Consider the following 18,208-nt stretch of genomic DNA (forward strand, 5'->3'; position numbering starts at 1 on the left):
AATAACCAGGTATGTATTTTAGCAGTCACTGTCATTGGTTTTCACTCGGGCTAATTGTTTAACACTTATTCCACAGTTAATCTGAAGCATTGTTGTTATTCTAACCAGCACAGGTTACTCGTCTGAAACTCGGCTGTGGACTGGATGTCTCATAACCATAAATCAGGGCTCTTATATATCATCGCAATAATAGTTACTGAAACTAAAGATTGTTTAAAGTTAAATTTACAGAAATTACAATTAAAACTTAACTCATTAAATTAACTGAATACATCAAAAAAATTCGTCTTTTTAGCAGTCTCTTCTACTACAAGAGTTAGGCTGAATTGTTTGTTTAAATCATGAAATTAACATATATATTTACCCAAACAATACTTTTGACAAAACAGTTAATTTTTGGAATTAATGAGGGGCAGGTTTTGCTAACATGTTTTTGAATTGAGCTAAATAGATACTTAAAGATCGCTAGCATTTCGTCTTCCAAATGTTTATAGTTATTATTGAATTTATATTTGTTTATATGCCAACACTAGAATTTAAGTTATGAAACAATCACTGATTTTGTCCTATAACAAAAGATACTAACTAAGAATGGTCAAAATAAAATAGAAAATCAATTACATACACAAAGCTAAGCACAAAATTAGATCTGTTGTTATAATCTTTAAAACTGAAGGTCAACCTTTCTCTGTTATGAAAATGCAGATTATATTCGTGTACGTTAATGGTACTTAGTAAAAATTGAAAAAAAACAAATTTAAAGAGGCAGATGGCAAAACAAGAGGGAAATTAAAATTATCCCAGCTTGCTTCGTCACAGGGTGTGCACTTGCCTCACACTATGCAGCTCCCAGAATATGCTTCATGTGGATTCCTGAAGTCCCTGTCACTCATGAACAACTGGGTAAAAGACATTCCATAGCCAGACGAGCAACAGTATGGTATGCTGGTGAAATGGGGGGCCGAGGATCTTGTATGCTTGATGCACGATGCACCACAACTAGTGCTACAGGTAACTGACAGCATTTACAATAAATCCTCCTGATGGCTTCCTGTACTTTCACAGGGCAAGTGGAGTGGTTGATGGAGCCCAGAAATGTTAGCCATCAAGTTTTCTTCTTCTCTGTGATTATTCATCAAGTTTTGCCTCTCACAATTCAAAAGGTGTGACATTTCCAGCTGCTGTGGTACCTGAACTGTCACAGAACCGCACACCTAATCCAGAGTGCAGAGCAACATTCATCAATCTACCAAGGAACAGCCTACCTTATAAGATGACATGAGGTCTGCTGGAGGCATGGTGGATCACAAGTGTGATATGATCCACCCCTTCCTTGACGTTGCCAGAGCATTCAAACATAGCCAGCTGACTGCAAGCGTCCAGGTAGCTCTTATTGATCAGACAACTTGGCAGCTCTTTTCAAGGATTGCTCCACCTAGTAGGTAAATCCACAGTGGGAAGTAGTCGCTGGAACGAAGGTCAGTAGCAACTTCCCACAGAGCAGGAAGTGTGAGGCCTGCAGAGCAGAAAGAAAGGACTGCAACTGCAGATGGTCAAGCAGCAGATTGAAATAATAGATTGGCTGTGCTAAGGTGCAAAGCCCATGAGACATCAAGAAGGTCTCCAAAACTCTGGCTGTGGGGAAAGTAGAGTTTGAGCCCCGTAATATGTTATGGACAGAAAAAATGTCAGTAGAGTTGGTCTATATGATCTGTGAAAACCTCAGAATCTGTCACTTGTGCTGGTAAATACAGAGAGCATATAGTGATCCTTAGACCCACAGGAAAGTCAACTGCAGCTGTTTGCATTGCAGGAGCCAGGGATATGGGACAGGAGTGATGTGTTATTGATGAACTGAAACACCTGCCCCCTCTTTTAACTAATTCCCCAATCAGGTCATCCTTGTGGCAGAGAATATAGCCCAAAAGCACACGCGAGTCAGGAAGTTTAAAACATGTTTTTTGTAAACATAAGCAATGGAGACATTCCTGCACAATGGGTTTCAGTTCCTTCACATGTGTCGTGAACCCATTCATGTTCCATTACAGTACAGAAGCCAGGTATTAGTGAGGAATTTCTTTCACCCTTTATCTCCATCAGGATGGGGATCCTACAATGGTTGGAGGCTTACTCCAGAGGCTAGATTGTTGCCTCAGGCAGACTTCGAATTCCATTCTCTCCATAGGCGAATCATTAAAAAAGGATGGAAAGGTGGGATTAATGTCCCGTCAACATAAAGGCCATTAGGGACAGAGTACAGTTCGGACTGTGTAAAAGATGGACAAGGAAATCAGCCATGTCCTTTGAAAGGAACCATCCTGGCATTTTCTGGAGTGATTTAGGAAAATCACAGAAACCCTAAATCTGGGTGGCTTGACATGGATTTTTGCCCTCGTCCAGCCAAATGCGAGTCCAGTGTCCTAACCACTGCACCACTTCACTTGGTGCGAATTATTAAAACTGTTACATGTAACAACTAAATGGTCTGATAGTTTACAACTCATTTTCTTCTGTGGCTGTCACATCCCAATTGAATCAGTTGCCAGTGAAGACTTCATTGAGACAATGTTAGTTGCAGTGGTAGTGGCAGTTCTGGCCTGGCTACTGGTGTGTGCTTGCAGAGGTGTCAGAAGCTATACAACATCTGTAAATCTGGCCTTTTCTTATGTTCTGGGAGGAGCTCTAGGCTTTATTACAACACCATCTTTTACAACTGCAACGAATATAGTTAGTATTGTTGACACCAACAACCTCCATTTGCTTCCAGAATAAGCTTTATAAGAGCTAAAGCGAAGTAAGTAATTAAAGTGGGAGGCTAAATAGCCTTTCAGCTATTTTTGACATCACCATATGAGGTATGCTTTGTCGTTTATAGCTTCTGTACCTTCCTTTGTTCAAGGCAGACACAGTAGTCTATTCCAGACAGTGTGATCACATAGCAATTAACACACTTCAGAGGAAATTAACAAACAATTCCATCACAGGCAGCATTACCACCTTTGCCACGAGTGGCTTCTCCTGTTATATCCTAGACTGGTGCATCCAAAGTGATGACCTTCAAAACAACACACTGGGTTGGGGATGTAAGGCCTCATGTTTCAGCAAATAGAACCTGATTTTATATGCTATGGAAATGTTATGCTACTGAATTTCAGAACAACGGAAACCGATTTAACCAGTTCACCATCTGTTTCATTATATTTTGCATGTCAGTGACACCTTGTTGGGACTACTCACCTTTCAGTTCCTCAGTGAGGAAATCTATAACATCCCTGCAAGACCGAACAGCTCCACTGGAGTCCAAGGTGCTGTGGAGCTCTGTTTCAGAGTCATATTCCCCCCAAGGCATTCAGCTGCTTGGAGTTGCATCAGTTGTCTATACGTTTCAACCAATAGCACTCCATTTCCAATCACTTTATAAAGTACCACTAAATGCCTGTAAAACCCCTTTGAATGCAGAAATGTTAAACTTTCCCAAGGCAGCCACCTTTCTTTTTAACTATTAAAAACACATTCTGTCAAGCAGCAAGTGTTCTGTTGTTATAAATGGAGTTACTCTGAATAATCCCTTTGTCAAGATGGCTGGCTACACAAGCCATCTTTTAAGGATGGGCATTGATAGCCATCAGTGGCATACCTGTTCTGCTGGGAGTTGATAGGGGTAATTTCGATGGTGCCATCAGCACAAGCAGAGCCCCACTTGTCTTATCAAGACTTATTCAACTGACATGCGGCATGTTCCCCAAAAGTTGCTTGCTAGAAACTTTTTTCATCCTATTGCTGTTTCTTTAGCCCCTTTCCTTTTTGAGAGTTATACCATCCTCGCACTCTGACTGGTTTAGCAAAGACAGCCATTTCCTCCAACACACATAGGTGCTCAGTGAAGCATGCACAGAACTTAACGGTTACAGAGGACTGGTGGAGACTACCAGCCTCAACCCACGACAACCAGGTTCATGCAGCCCAGACCCAGCAAACAAAGGTTGGGGTCCCTGAGGTACTTGCCATTTAGAATGATCTGCGGCATATGTAACTTTAGTTAAAATACTACAGAAGGGCAATCATTACTCCACTTCCCTCCATTACCAAACTGGTAATTCCTTGATGCTCCAAGATGTGTCCTTTTAGTCAAGTTTTGCTCTTTTCCATTGTTCAGCTTTCTTCTGTAGCACCACACTTTAAAATATTCCATTCTCTTGCTGTGTGTTCTGTTTACTGTCCATGTTCAACTTCCATACAAGGCCACATGCCACATGAATATTTTCAAAATACCTCCTCACACTTACATTTCTATTAAATGTAACAACCACACAGAAAACTTTGCCACAGATACAAATGACAGAAACATTAATTTTTTAATCTTCTCCAAACATGTATGGAAATTGTAGTCCATGATTTATCTTCAAGCGTATGAATCATCTTACTGTATCAGTGGCTATTTCATTTATACTTTTCAATGGGACTGCAAAACAAATAAATTTGTCTGTGTCATATTGCTTCTACATTCTGTATGAAAAACTTTTTTTAACATGTAGGCACATAGTGCAGAACAATCACATTAAGTATTATTTAAAAAATAAAAAACAAGCTTGTAGCAAATAAATAGATCAGATAAAAGCCAGTTAACAATCTACGAAACTAGAGACTGTGTGTAATTTGAGCTGTAAAATTTAAAAGTTGAGTTCAGATTTCTTGGAAAATGTTTATTTCATAATTTTAAATCTGAAATGATCCCTTGAAACAATCTGAGGAACATTAAAAAACATAAATCACCAAAATTAAGGTAAATCTCAAAATTCAGTTCTATTACAAACCATCAACATGAATCTACAATACATGTAAAAGTCATTTGAAACGTCACAAAGCAGTATGACGTCACACACTGGTCACCAAAAAACGGTGAGAGTGTCCCTATGTGATCTTGCCATATATTAGTAGTACTTTAGGACTACCAACAAAAATGTAGAAATACAGGGTGTTTCAAAAAGAACAACCTGATTTCAAAACTCCAATTTCTTGATAAAAACATGTCATAAACATGGGATAAATTGCAAAACATTCGCAAAATCTTAGTTTTAGCTATGCTATTGCAAATGCTTTGTGTGTCCACCAGCAGCAGCATTACCAACATCTACACAATAGCTCAACTCATCACAAACTTTACACAATTGTGAGATTTTACAGAAGTTATGGCAGTTGTTATTTTGTTCTCCACTTCCTCTACATCACGAGATAAAGAGGAAGAACACACTCTCCTTCAAATATCCCCACAACAACAAAAATCACACGGGGTCATGTGAGGCAATCTTGGAGGCCAAGAATGCAGGGCAATGTTTCTGGGTACCGTGCACCCAATCCAGCATTGAGGCAGTGTCATTGAGAAACTGATGTACATTGTTGTGCCAGGATGGTGGAGCTCCACCTTATTGGAAAATGTGGAAGGATTTTAAGATAGCTCATTCCAGTCATTGTGTTTTTCTCTAAAAAGAAGGGACGTACACTTTTTCACAAGAAATGGCACCAAAAAAATTCAGTTTAGGTGAGTCTCTTCTCTGCTCAATAACGTCATGAGAGTTCTGGAGTCCCCCCATATGAGCATGTTGTGTCAGTTTACTTTACCATCAACATGAAATTTGCTCATCACTGAAAATTAACCACAGTAAAATTTAACTTCTTCCGAGTCCTCTTAACAGAGCATTGCTGAAGTCAAGCCGTTTCCTTTTATCACAAGCTCGATGTACTTGCACTAACTGTACCCATATCATTTACAGACCAAATGATGCCTTAACACTAGCCAGACAGCTGTATGAGGCACTGCCAGTTCTCTGCTTGCACAGCGAATAGGCTTTCATGGACTCTGCTCAAATGTTTGCCAAACTCTTTCCACCATATCATCAGAAGGGCAAAGGCAATCTAGACTCTTAACTTTGCACAACTTTCACATCTCTTCAAATTGGCAATACCAATGACAAATTTTTTTTGGTGCAGGTGGATCAACGCTAAAACACTGACAAAAGATGCTTGTCTGAAATCACTGATTCATTCTTTGCAAACTGCAGCAAACAAGAGGCCTCGTGTTGACAGGATACCATCTTACTTCTGACTGACTGCAAATTGAGAAGATGCACCAACTGACATCTAGCAGTTATTTTCTGGAACTCTAGGCCATGCCTATCTAAACAACACACATTTCCTTGGGAGCACATTCGACACTTCATAATTATTGTGGTCAGAATCATGTCATTCTTTGTGAAACACACTGCACCTATATGGGAGTGGACACAGAAAGAAACTGAGGCACCAAATTCTCCATTGTTGTGCACTAATATATTAAATTGCATACTGAGATGTAACAGCTAGGACCTAACCACTTCTTTAAAGTTTGTTACCAGCAGTTTCTCAATCACATTAATTAACAAAAACTAATAGCATTCAACAACAATCCTAAGTGAAGCCAAATATGGGCAGCATCAGTAACACTAAACTTTGGGAACTCTAATGATGATATAAACCTACACACTGTATTCCTAACACCCTTCAAGCAATCACCATCATCGTTGGTAACACGTTCAAATCAGAGGTGATTTGAGAATTATTTAAATCAGTAAAATTCAATTACAATCATTACTGAAAATAAATTGATAATACTTAGTTTAAAATTAATGTAATTTAAAAGAAGCTAGGCACAGAATGCAATTAAAAGATGAGTAACTGTGTAATTACAAGCATTATCCTGTCTGTCAGATTCAGTTATAAGAAGATAACTTTACTGTAACGAAGAGCATTTGAATTGAAGTTAATAAATATGCTAGGAAGAATTTATATCCTATATTTGATGAATAATCCTCTAAAACATAACATGTATTGTTATATTTACATATCTGATTACACTGGTGTACAAAATTAAAGCAAAAAAGGAAATTTTGCAAAGCTATGTTTATTTTGTCACAAAACAGCGTAAACAGGTGATAGAAAAGTAGAAACAATGTAAAGAATACAGAATGTACACAACCGCAATACGCGTAACGGCAGATGAAAATGTTCTTCATTTTTTTCCATCTTAAAGGATTTGCACATTCATTCTGACAACTAGTTAATGTGCTCAGTATGGGGTACGACCACCTCTGGCAGCAATACAGGCCTGACAACGACAAAGCATGCTGTGGATGATGTCATCTCATGTTAAGGGTGCTGCAGTTTCTTTCATTGGGGCGAATGTAGTGGCGTGGGAAATGGGGACATAAATGAGGCTCACCAGTGGTATTGTAGGATCTGTAGTAGAGATAGGAAAATACTGGAACAGGAAGGGAAAATTGCAGCTCTTCAAGCTGACCTAGACAAGGCAAGGGAGGATCTGGACAGGTTAAAGAGGGAGAAGGGTTAACAGAGGTGGGAAGTGGCAACACGTAATAGGGGGCACAGGCAAAGGAGACCATCAGACAGCTTTGTCATAAATCTTGAAAATAGATTTGACCTGTTGCCTCAGTCAGAATCGGATGAGCCTCATGTAGCTGAAGCTGTAGAAAGGGCACAACAAGCTTTCAAGGACGTGAAAAAGGTGGGGAAATTCGTAAAGAGAAAGAAAGTTCTGTTGTTAGGTAGTTCCCATGGTAGAGGTGTTGGCCAACTACTGCAGGAAAATCTAGGTCCAGAGTACCAGGTCACAAACTTTTTCAAGCCTAGTGCAGATCTAGGTCAGGTAACAGAGGATGTAGGTGCTTTATGCAAGGATTTCACAAAGGAGGATGCCGTGGTTATAGTGGGTGGTCCGGGAAATAGCATTGACAGAGACTCTGAATATTCCATAGAGAGTGACCTGGTGAAGATAGCGTCAGCAACGAAGCATATGAGTGTGGGATTTGTGTCTGTGTTGAGATGCCATGATCGGCCTCATTTGAACTCTTCCGTAGGGAGGGTGAACTTGGAGTTGGAGTGGCTGCTTAGGACGGATATAGGGTCCCGTATTGGTTTGATTCCTGTGGATGCTGTCGATAGGTGGGACTACACTAGGCATTGCCTTCACCTCAATAGGAAAGGGAAGGGAAAACTGTCTGGGTTGATTGCAGAAAACTTAAGGGGGGACACTGGCACAAGTGGTAAAATACCAGTGGTCACAGGGATGCCTTTTTTAGGATAGGGAAGGGGGAAAGAAAACGAGTTTTAAGAGAGATTGGCAGACACACTCAGTTTGAGAAAAAAGATGAACAGGAGTCAGATTGTATCATACAGCCTCCATTTAAACAGTGTTTAACAGAAAGTAATCAGAAACTGCCAGTTCATCTTCGCCAAAGCAGTTACAATCCCATTAGTATGCAGTATCAGTTATCTTTATTACACCAGAACATTCCGGGACTTAGAAATAAAGTTGATGAACTACTCATTTGTATTGATGAAATGAATTCATCTAACCAAATTGACATAATCTGCGTCTCTGAACATCAAGTGACCACTGATATAGATATGTTAGACATTTCAGGATTTAAGCTAGCTTCCTACTTCTGCAGAGTAGATATGAATGGAGGAGGAGTTGCCACATTTATCAAAAACTGCCATAAATTAAAGAACATTGACATTAATAAATTCTGTTTAGAGCAGCATCTAGAAGCATGTGCAACAGAAGTAGAGTTCCATAACAGATCCTATATAATAATAACTATCTACCGAGCACCTGCAGGAAATTATAATCTATTCTTAGATCATCTAGAAGCTCTTTTGGGTTATTTAACAGGAAGAAACAAAGAAATTTTGATTGCTGGTGACTTTAATACAGATTTTCTAAAGCAATCTTCCAGTAAACATTCACTGCAGTTAGTAATGTTGTCTTTCAATCTAACTCACACTGTAAACTTTCCAACTAGGATCACTAAATCCTCAAGGACAGCCATTGATAACATTTTTATAGACAAATCAAAGGAACAAAATCATATCATAAAACCTGTTATAAATGGACTATCAGATCATGACATGCAGCTCCTTGTTTTAAACAGATTATCATGACTGCTAAATCTGAGTACAGGAGAGTAGTCAATCAACCAAAAATTGAGTGTTTTAGAAAACTGTTCAAAGATATGAACTGGAAAGATGTTTATAGTGCTCATGACATGAATGAAAAATATAACACATTCATGAACAATGTCAGTACCATGTTTGAAAACTGTTTTCCTCTACAAGTTACTCAATTAAACAGAAGTCTATAATAAAACCATGGATTACACAAGGAATCAAGATTTCCTGTAAGACAAAAAGGAAAATGTATCTGTCCACCAAGAATAGCTCCAATGCTGATGATTTAGCTAAATACAAGGAATACTGTAAAACATTAAAAAAAGTAATTCAGACGTCTAAACAAATGCACTACGAGAAGAAGATAGCAATGTCAGGGAACAAAATAAAAACAATATGGGATATAGTGAAAGAGCAGACTGGTAGAACCAGAAAGGAACAGGAGCAAATAGCACTAAGGGTAGATGACACATTAGTAACTGATGGGCATAGTCTGGCAAATCTATTTAACAAGTACTTTATATCCATTACTGATAGAATGGGACTTTCAGGATCAGTAAATAATGCCCTTGAATATCTGAAACTAGCGTTCACAAATAGCTTCAAGTACATGAATATTACACTCACTTCACCAAAAGAAATAACGTCCATAATAAAATCTTTAAAAACAAAGCATTCTAGTGGGTACGATGAAATATCTCAGCAAAGTTAATTAAGGCATGTTCTTGTGAGTTTAGTACAATTCTAAGTTACTTGTGTAACCAGTCAATTATAACTGGGACATTTCCTGACTGGCTAAAATATGCAGATGTTAAGCCTCTATTCAAGAAAGGGGATAAAGAGATACCATCAAACTACAGACCGATTTCACTTTTGCCTGCATTCTCAAAAATTTTAGAAAAAGTAATGTACAGGCAGCTGCTCAACCATCTGACCACAAATAACATATTATCAAGAACACAGTTTGGATTTCTGAAGGGTTCTAATATCGAGAAGGCTATTTACACCTACAGTGAAAATGTACTTAATTCCTTAAATAACAAATTACAAGCAGCAGGTATTTTCTGTGATTTGTCAATGGCATTTGATTGTGTGAACCACAACATCCTTTTAAGTAAATTAGAATTCTATGGTGTCACGGGCAGTGCGGCAAAATGGTTCAAGTCATACCTCACTAACAGGAAACAAAGGGCGTCAGTGCAAGGGACTAGTGAATTAAGTCTTCAGTCATCATCAGAATGGGAAGAAATTACATGTGGTGTCCCACAAGGATCCATCTTAGGGCCATTGCTTTTTATTGTGTACATTAATGATCTCTCATCAGTTACACTGCCAGAAGCAGAGTTCGTTTTGTTTGTAGATGACACAAGTATTGCAATAAATAGTATGTCAAGTGTAGTTCTACAAAGATCTGCTAAAGATATTTTCATGGATATTAATAAATGATTTAAAGCCAACTCATTGACATTAAACTTTGAAAAGACTCACTGCATGCAATTCAGAACCTGTAAGAGGTTTCCACCCAGCATATGCATAAAGTATGAAGAAGAGCAGATAGAAGAGGTTGAAAGTCTTAAATTCCTGGGATTACAACTTGATAATAGATTCAGTTGGGAGGAGCACACCACAGAACTGCAGAAACGCCTTAACAAATCTGTATTTGCAATTCGAGTGTTAGCAGACATAGGCGACATAAAACTGAAGAAGCTTGCATACTTTGCCTACTTCCATTCCATAATGTCATATGGTATAATATTTTGGGGTAACTCTTCAAGTCAAACAAAAGTTTTCAGAGTCCAAAAGCGTGTAATACGTATTATTTGTGGAGTAAATTCACGGATGTCATGTAGAAACCTCTTCAAAGAACTGGGTATACTTACTACTGCCTCTCAGTATATTTACTCATTAACGAAATTTGTCCTGAATAATATATCTCTTTTTCCAACAAACAGTTCAGTTCATACATAGAATACCAGGAACAAAAATGATCTGCACAAGGACTTAAAAGCACTTACTTTAGTTCGAAAAGGGGTCCACTACTCAGGAACACTCATCTTCAATAATTTGCCAGTAAACATAAAAAATTTAGTTACAAATAAAGATCAGTTTAAAAGGAGCCTGAAAGACTTACTAGTGGCCAACTCCTTCTACTTCATTGACGAATTTTTTAATAGAAACAAATGTTGTATTGTATGTATTCATACTATTAGTATTGTTATTTCAGCTTTAAAAAAATAAAATAAAAAAAGTGAGTAAAAAAAAAAACTGACATGTTCCACATCCATGAGGATCTCCTCAGCACGGACCTATGGAACGAAAACTAATCTAATCTAATCTGTGACACTAACGCTTATTCTCCTTGCAGAGCTGCTCACAAGACTCAGAGTAGTTAGTAGATGCTGCTTGTCTCCCTGGCACATCTCAGACATGCTCTATGGGATTCAAATCAGAAGAATGAGTAGGCCATGCCCTGCATGCAATATCTTCTGTTTCAGAGAAAATATCAACCACCTGTGCCCTAGGATGAAAGGCATTATCATCCATCAATACGAAGTCTGGGTCCACGGCAACAATAGCACGAGGCTCCACCATCTCGTCATGATACCTGACAGCAGTTAAACCTTGTCAATTCACCCATAAAATTTCATGACTACGTGTTCCAGAGGTCAAAATAATCCCTGCCCATACCATTACAGATCCTGCTTGATATCTGTCTTATCACATTATTTGGCTCCCGAAATCATGTTCCACTTTCCCTCCAGATGTGAACCCGTCGAGAATCAGTCTCCCAGACCAATTGGACTCATCTGTGAAAAAAATATTGGCCCACTCTTCAACCGTCCAGGTGGCATTTACCTGAAAGTGTGCTAATTACAAAATACCAATAATAGAACACTTCATTATATTTGTTCATATGTAAACATACATTCAGTAATTAACATCATGACAAAGTAAATCGAAAATATATTCATTTAAGTGATACAATTATACAGCTTATGTTAAAAATATAGTAGTAGCTTCTGCGCTCATTTAGTTTCAGAGTACAGTAATTAGCATCCACAGTCAAAACATTGTTACTGAAACAGAGTCACATATTTTGGTAAACTAGCCAGTGTTATTTAATAGAAATTATTGTTCTATCTGAAGCCAGGTTCAGCTGCCAGAGACAGTGGTCATTGTGTGTGTGTGGGGGGGGGGGGGGGGGGGTCGTCAATTTTCCAAGAAGGGCACTGTTGGCCAAACGCTCATTTTGTGACAGTCTTTTTGTTATGCCTATCTGTGTCTCAGCATCTCCACTATTTAGAGAGCAGCAACTACCCTTTTCTTTTCATAATATTGTTTCAGTGGAATAAATTGTATTCCACTATTCAGTTACTGAGAAATAGAAAACTTTAATTTTAACTAATGAAAGTACAGCAAGTAACTATAGCTGAATGTAGTTTTAACTAATGTAAATTATAAAGGAACATTCTGAAAGCCATTTTAGTCAGTCTGTGAAATGTTATGAAACAAGTAAGATGTTTGTCCAAAAATGTGTCGCAGACAAGTTACCACAAATCATAATGCATACAATGTGCGGAGTTTTACCTGAATTTTGCATCCAGGGCATCATTCTGCAGTTCAGTGATTGTTTTTAACAACTGACCATAAACTTGCATTTGATTTCTTGAACTGTATTAACATTGGACAGTGAACTGTGTTACCATCAACTTATATTTACTGGGCTCATCACTTTCATTTTGATGTGACTATATACTTGGAAGCACAGTGTAACTGGTGAACATACTGATGATTTACTTGCCCCATGTTAATTATTGTGAATCAACATGGTTATGTTAGGTCACTGCATTTTAACAATTATCATCATAATCATCAAATCACAGAACATCAACTGTGACTAACCATTTAGCTGTGCATAAATTATGTTAGATGAGACACGACTTGGCCATAAACTGTAGGTTTTCAACAACAAGTGAAACTAAAGCGCTGGCACTGCAAAACTGGTGTGGACACCATTATTTAAAATGGTCACTTTCAGACTACCACTTTTGAGCCAGATTCAATGATGGCACAGCTACCGAAGGGGCATTTGCACAGGTAAATAATGGTGAAGGGTTCACACCCACCGGGAAAGTTGCACGTAGTGTGAAGTTAAGCTGCTGGAGCAAAAGCCGAAAGCTAACTCCAAAAGGTAACAGAGAAGAGGTTCGTGCCCTATACTGGTGATCAAAGGAGTCATCGGAGAAGGCGGCACAGGATGAGTGGCCATGCATGGCAGACAAATGACAGGCATATCTGCTGAACAGAAAGTCACAGCAGTAGGACAGCGGTAGTTTGGCAGCTTCTGCAGACATACTCTCAACTGGGCTACCATAAAAGGCACCAGTGGCCCAACGGATGCCATGATAGTGCACAGTATTGAAATGGCGTAAGAGGGACGGACATGCAGATGCATAAACGAAACACCCATAATCTAGTTTTGAACGGACACGGGACTGGTACAAACAGAGGAGGGTGGTTCGATCTACTCCCCAGGATGTACCACTGAGGAATGTAAGAGATTGAGGGATCGCGTACATGGGCTGCCAGGTAAGACACGAGGGAGGACCAAGAAAGTTTCCTATCAACCAGGAGCCCAAGGAATTTCATGGTTTCAACAAAAGGAAGAGCAACAGGCCCAAGATGTAAAGATGGTGGAAGAAACCAATTGCGCCGCCAAAAATTCATACAAACAGTTTTCTTATTGGAAAAATGAAAGCCACTCTCGATGCTCCACGAGTGAAGACAATTGAGACATTGCTGAAGATGCAACACAATAAGACAAATCCATGGAGAACTGCAATAGATGGCAAAATTATCAACAAAAAAAGAGCCAGAAATACCCGGCGGGAGACAGGCTAATGGTGATAGCAAAGAGGATGACGCTCAGGATGGAACCCTGAGGCACACCGTTTTCCTGAATAAAGGTGTCCAACAAGGCAGAACCCATACGTACCTTGAAAACTCAGTCTTTTAAAAATTCCTGAAGGAAACAGGGTATATGGCATAGGAAGCCCCACTTGTAGAGAGTATGGAGGATAACTGTCCTCCAGCAACTGTCATAGGCTTTATCCAAATCGAAAAACATGGCCACAGTCTTTGATTTCCACACAAAACCATTCATGACATGGGTGGACAAAGGGACAAGATGGTCAACTGCAGAACAGCATGCTCGAAATCCGCACTGTGTAGCAGTTAGAAAATTGCAAGCCTCGAGTCACCATATCAGCTGGGTATGAATCATACATTCCATCACCTTGCAAACACAGTTAGTGAGAGAAATTGGGTGGTAGCTAGAAGGAAAGTGTTTGCCCTTACCGGGCTTAGGGTATGGGTATGACAGTGACTTCACACCAGCGTCTGGGTAACTCTGCCCTGTGCCCAAATGCAGTTGTACATATGAAGCAGAAAGTGCTTGCTTGCAAGAGAAAGGTGCTGCAACATCTGAACTGAACATCATCTGGCCCTGGGGTGGATGACCAGGATGAAGTGAGAGCATGATCTAGCTCCCTCATAGTAAAGGTGGCAATGTAGCACTCATGATTCTGAGAAGTGAAGCTTATTGCCTGAGCCTCCTTCACTCGTTTCCGATGGAGGAAGGCAGGGTGATAGTGGGAGGAGCTCGAGATCTCCACAATATGGTGGCCCAAGGCGTTGGAGATAGCAATAAGGTCCACTATGACATTGCCTGCTACTGTCAGGCCATAAATTGGGGAATTTATCTTGGTCCCAGAGAGTCGTCAAAGGTTGGCCCACATGACGAAAGAGGGAGTGGAACTGTTAAAAGAACTAGTAAATGAAATCCAAATAGCTTTTTTGCTATTCCGAAGAATGCGACGACACTGTGCAGTGGTGGTGGTGGTTAGTGTTTAACGTCCCGTCGACAACGAGGTCATTAGAGACGGAGCGCAAGCTCGGATTAGGGAAGGATTGGGAAGGAAATCGGCCGTGCCCTTTCAAAGGAACCATCCCGGCATTTGCCTGAAACGATTTAGGGAAATCACGGAAAACCTAAATCAGGATGGCCGGAGACGGGATTGAACCGTCGTCCTCCCGAATGCGAGTCCAGTGTGCTAACCACTGCGCCACCTCGCTCGGTCGACACTGTGCACACAGCTGTTTATAATGAATGCAGTTTGCCCTCGTAGGATGACTGTTAAAAATGCAGAGAGCGCATCCCCATGCACGAATCGCGTTGCGGCATGCCGTAGTCCATCAAGGCAACGGACATGGTATTATGAATAGGAAGTGCAAGGGATTGAACATTCTGTGGCAGTAAGGATAACGTTTGTAAGACAGTCTACCTGGTCATCACAACTGGGGAAATGTTGTTCGTAAGTCGCCAAGGAGGATTAAAGTTTCCAGTCAGCCTTAGTAAGCTGCCATTTGTGTGTGCATGTAGGTGGGGTAGGGGTCAGCAAACAGACAGCACACAGGAAATTGTTGCTCGAGTATATGTCAGACAGAACGGACCACACATTAACGATAGGCAAGCTGGGCAGTGGAGAAGAATAGGTCCAAATGGGAATAAGTGTGTGTGGAGTCTGAAAGGAACACTATTGCTCCTGTGTTGGGGCAAAGGAAGTTACGCTGATTGAGAAGGTCAGCTAAGAGAGCACCTCTCAGATAGGTTCTGGGAGAACCCCAAAGTGGATGATGCTCATTAAGGTCACCAAACAGCAGAAAGGGGTGGGGTAGCTAAGCTGGAGGAAGTCTGCCCTGGTGACACTGAATGACGGAGGGATGTAAACAGTACAAAAGGAAGAGGTCAAGTGAGGAAGGAAAAGGTGAACTGCAACTGTTTGAAGGCAGGTAGTTAGGGAGGTGGGTTGACTATGAATGTCATCCCATATGAGCAGCATGGAATGCTGTCCTCTGAGAGGGGGGGGGGGGGGCAGGACGCTGGCAAGAAATGTTTCAGCTCAAGGCGGTTGTGAGGAGGCAATGTTGTTTCCTGGAGGCAGAGAACAAACAGATGCTCAATTCTAAGAGCAACCATAAATCCTCTTTGTTTGATCAAAAGCCATGAATGTTTCAGTGAAGGAGAGTCATAAAGAGGAAAGGGGAGGAGGGAAAAAAATGAAGGCATGTCACCGAGGCAGCTGTCAAGTGCCAGCCTTCAAAGACTCACTACTACAGGGTGCACAGCCTGGAGGATACTTCTCCATGAGATCTACAGAGGCATTGGCATTCTCCCTCTATCAATTTGCAGAGTACAGGGCAAAAAAACGTCTGGCAGTGCACACTGACGACTTGGAGGTTGGCCGCGCAAGGGTATCAAGTGGCGACACCATCGAAGAGGATATCTAAGTCGGCAAAAGAGAGGCCATTTGCCTTTGTTTGACTTCTTTGAGCATTTCCAGTTGGCAAAGGAAGACTCAGGGGCATAGGGAGTCTTCGTGGGAGTATTCCTTCTGTCCTTTCCAGCCTACTGGTTGTGTAGCAGGTGACTTTGCCCTGAGAGGCCAATGTTTTGTAGCTTGTTGCACTGCTGGATGAGGAGATGGCGATGCTACCGTGACAGTGAGCGATTTCAGAACCCCAGTACTGAATCTGTGGTTGCCTGTCTGGATGGCTATGTCCTCCATGGAGTGAGATGTAGCAAGAGTAGTACTGTAAGTGCCAGATGATAGAACACAGGGTTTGCGACTAGCCAGTAACTTGCGAGTGACCACGTAAGGTACTTTTTCCTTTACCGTGATCTCCTGGACAGACCGCTCATCAAGACACATGGGACAATCTCGAGAGGAGGTGGCATGGTTGCCACTGCAGTTGATACAGCAGTGAGAAGGGGGCGGACAATCACCCCTGTGTGCATCCCTACCACAGGTTACATATTTGATCGGGTGTCAACAAGACATTCGATTGTGGTTGAAACCATGACACTGGTAGCAGCGCATCAGGTTCAGAATGTATGGTCAGACTGTGATAACTTCATAGCCTGCTGCGATCTTGGACGGAAGCACCACTCTATCAAAGATGAGAAAAAAAAAGAGTATGTGGACACTAAGGATGCATCTACCTTTTTCCATCACCCGATGAACAGCAATGACACCCTGATCAGAGAGGTAGTTTTGGGTTTGTGACTCAGTCAGATTATCGAGCAGCCTAGTGTAAATAACACCATGGGAAGAATTCAGATTTCTATGGGCCTCGACACGAACACAATAGCCATGGAGAAGCAAAGCGGCAAGCAGCTGCTGTTCTTGAGAATCAGAAGTAGTCTCCAAAAGCAAAGTGTCACTGCGCAAACAAGGGCAGAATTTCATAGGGCCAGCAATTGCAGCAATACCTCTCTGAATAAAAAACGGATTTACCATTGCAAATGACTGACTACCTTCAGTAAGTGAAACCATGAGGAACTGTAGTGCAGTTCGGAGGGTCTATGAATGGGGAACTTCATTCCATTTACGTTTGGTAGACGTGGACTGTGAAGATCATGACTGGCTCCTTGTGAGAAAATCCCCAATGACTGCCAGTGTCTCTGATGGCACACTGAACACCCCCCCCCCCCCCTCCCCCTTATACAGTTCATTTTCTATCCAGTTTAAATTGATGACACATTTTCCACCTGGTGACATATTTCAATTGACACAATATTCCTAGAAAAAAATCTATCCAAAAATATTATACAATTGAATAAATAAATAATCTACTTACCAAGTGGCGCCAGGAGCAAACATGTACAAAAGTTAAGGATATGTGCAAGCTTTCAGAGGTGGCTCCATCTTCCGGCATAAGGGTTGAAAGGGAAGGGAGAGGGATGAATGAAAAGGACTGGTGATGTTTAGGAAATGGAGGGAGAATCCTCTCCATGAGTAAACTTCACTGCCATATGACATGTGAGCCATCTTCCACACATTTGTCTTCTCAAATGACCTCACAATGCATGTCACATATACTGTCTGTCTGACCATCTATGGCTGCAAGTACTTCCAGAGAGTGGTAAGTGTTCCCTGTCTTGTACTCACCTTTCCGGGTGGGATACACGTGTTTCAGCATGCTTGGTTAACTGTAGCCTCTGTCCTTCGAAGCTCTGTCTCTCATTTACAACTTCCATACCAGATTTATTGAAAACTCTATCTTTGCATGTATTCTAGGTGGGCACCTCCTTTGCATGTTTTCGTTTGGGGGTTGTGAGCAATTGAATCCCACGACCCATAGC

The 18,208-nt window shown here is 40.8% G+C and overlaps 1 protein-coding gene across 3 annotated transcripts in view; it reads right to left on the bottom strand.

Annotated features, from left to right (window-relative positions):
- The window catches only part of LOC126259765 (protein-cysteine N-palmitoyltransferase Rasp), a 167,608-nt gene that overhangs the window by 103,914 nt on the left and 45,486 nt on the right, over positions 1-18,208 (bottom strand). The window contains exon 1 of one of the 3 annotated variants that reach the window (XM_049956768.1): positions 1,266-1,398. The exons of the other annotated variants lie outside the window; for them this stretch is intronic. Within the exon in view, the coding sequence (XP_049812725.1) occupies positions 1,266-1,298 (33 nt within the window). The 5' untranslated portion in view covers positions 1,299-1,398. Of the gene's footprint in view, positions 1-1,265; positions 1,399-18,208 lie in introns of those variants that run through there. 3 annotated transcript variants of the gene reach the window in all.

The sequence above is a fragment of the Schistocerca nitens genome, chromosome 5, assembly GCF_023898315.1.
Source record: "Schistocerca nitens isolate TAMUIC-IGC-003100 chromosome 5, iqSchNite1.1, whole genome shotgun sequence".
Lineage (NCBI taxonomy): Eukaryota > Metazoa > Arthropoda > Insecta > Orthoptera > Acrididae > Schistocerca > Schistocerca nitens.